The sequence below is a fragment of the Notothenia coriiceps genome, unplaced genomic scaffold, assembly GCF_000735185.1.
Source record: "Notothenia coriiceps isolate Sejong01 unplaced genomic scaffold, NC01 NC01_scaffold00032100, whole genome shotgun sequence".
Lineage (NCBI taxonomy): Eukaryota > Metazoa > Chordata > Actinopteri > Perciformes > Nototheniidae > Notothenia > Notothenia coriiceps.
In genome coordinates, this window is record NW_011364801.1 from 89,484 (window position 1) to 90,178 (window position 695).

The window sequence follows — 695 nt, forward strand, 5'->3', positions numbered from 1 at the left end:
AAAAAAATGGCACCGATGAGTAATAGAGACAGGAAATTAGTTAACGGATTATTATATATTTCTTTTACAACTTGGGTCTCGTTTTTGTAGTTTCTCACCATCATTTCTACAAATAATATTAGCATTATACTAGCTTAAAAGTACAGGAAAACTGTCTGCACATTTACACAATATGTCTAACATGTCTTACTGGATATCTTGATCTCTGCTATTAAGATGGTACGTACAGTATTATTACTTATGCAAATAATAACTATGAAATTAAGACCCACATTTTCTTTCCCTTGTAAATCACTCAATGTCCATCAAACTCCATTATATGGGGATATATATGAGAGCTGACTTTAATCCTATCAGCGGCTTTATTGTTAAAAAGTACAAACGTTCTTTCGGGGGGAGGGGCTCACTGCTGCGGGGGGTTGTGCTCGGCATTGTCCACCGTCCTGATGATGACTATCTGCTCCAGGCTCTGGGCGGGGGGGGAGGGCTGGGGCCGCAGCTGCTCCACCAGAGCGTGCAGGGTTTCCGAGTTGATGGTCTGCTCCGTGTCGGGTTCAAAGGTCACCTGGTCGGCGGCAGTGATGTCGGGGTCGGATGGCTCCGCCTTGAAGTCCTGCAGGAGGGCGTCGGTGGCGTCTTCGTCGTCGCCAGCGGCGCCAGTGGCTGCTGACGGTGCGGGGGCTTTGGAGGTGGGG

The 695-nt window shown here is 47.5% G+C and overlaps 1 protein-coding gene across 1 annotated transcript in view; it reads right to left on the reverse strand.

Annotated features, from left to right (window-relative positions):
• Window positions 1-403: 403 nt before the first annotated feature.
• Window positions 404-695, reverse strand: part of mynn (myoneurin) — a 5,027-nt gene continuing 4,735 nt past the window's right edge. Inside the window, exon 11 of the mRNA XM_010788722.1 lies at window positions 404-681. Coding sequence (XP_010787024.1) covers window positions 404-681 — 278 coding nt within the window. The remainder of the gene's footprint in view (window positions 682-695) is intronic.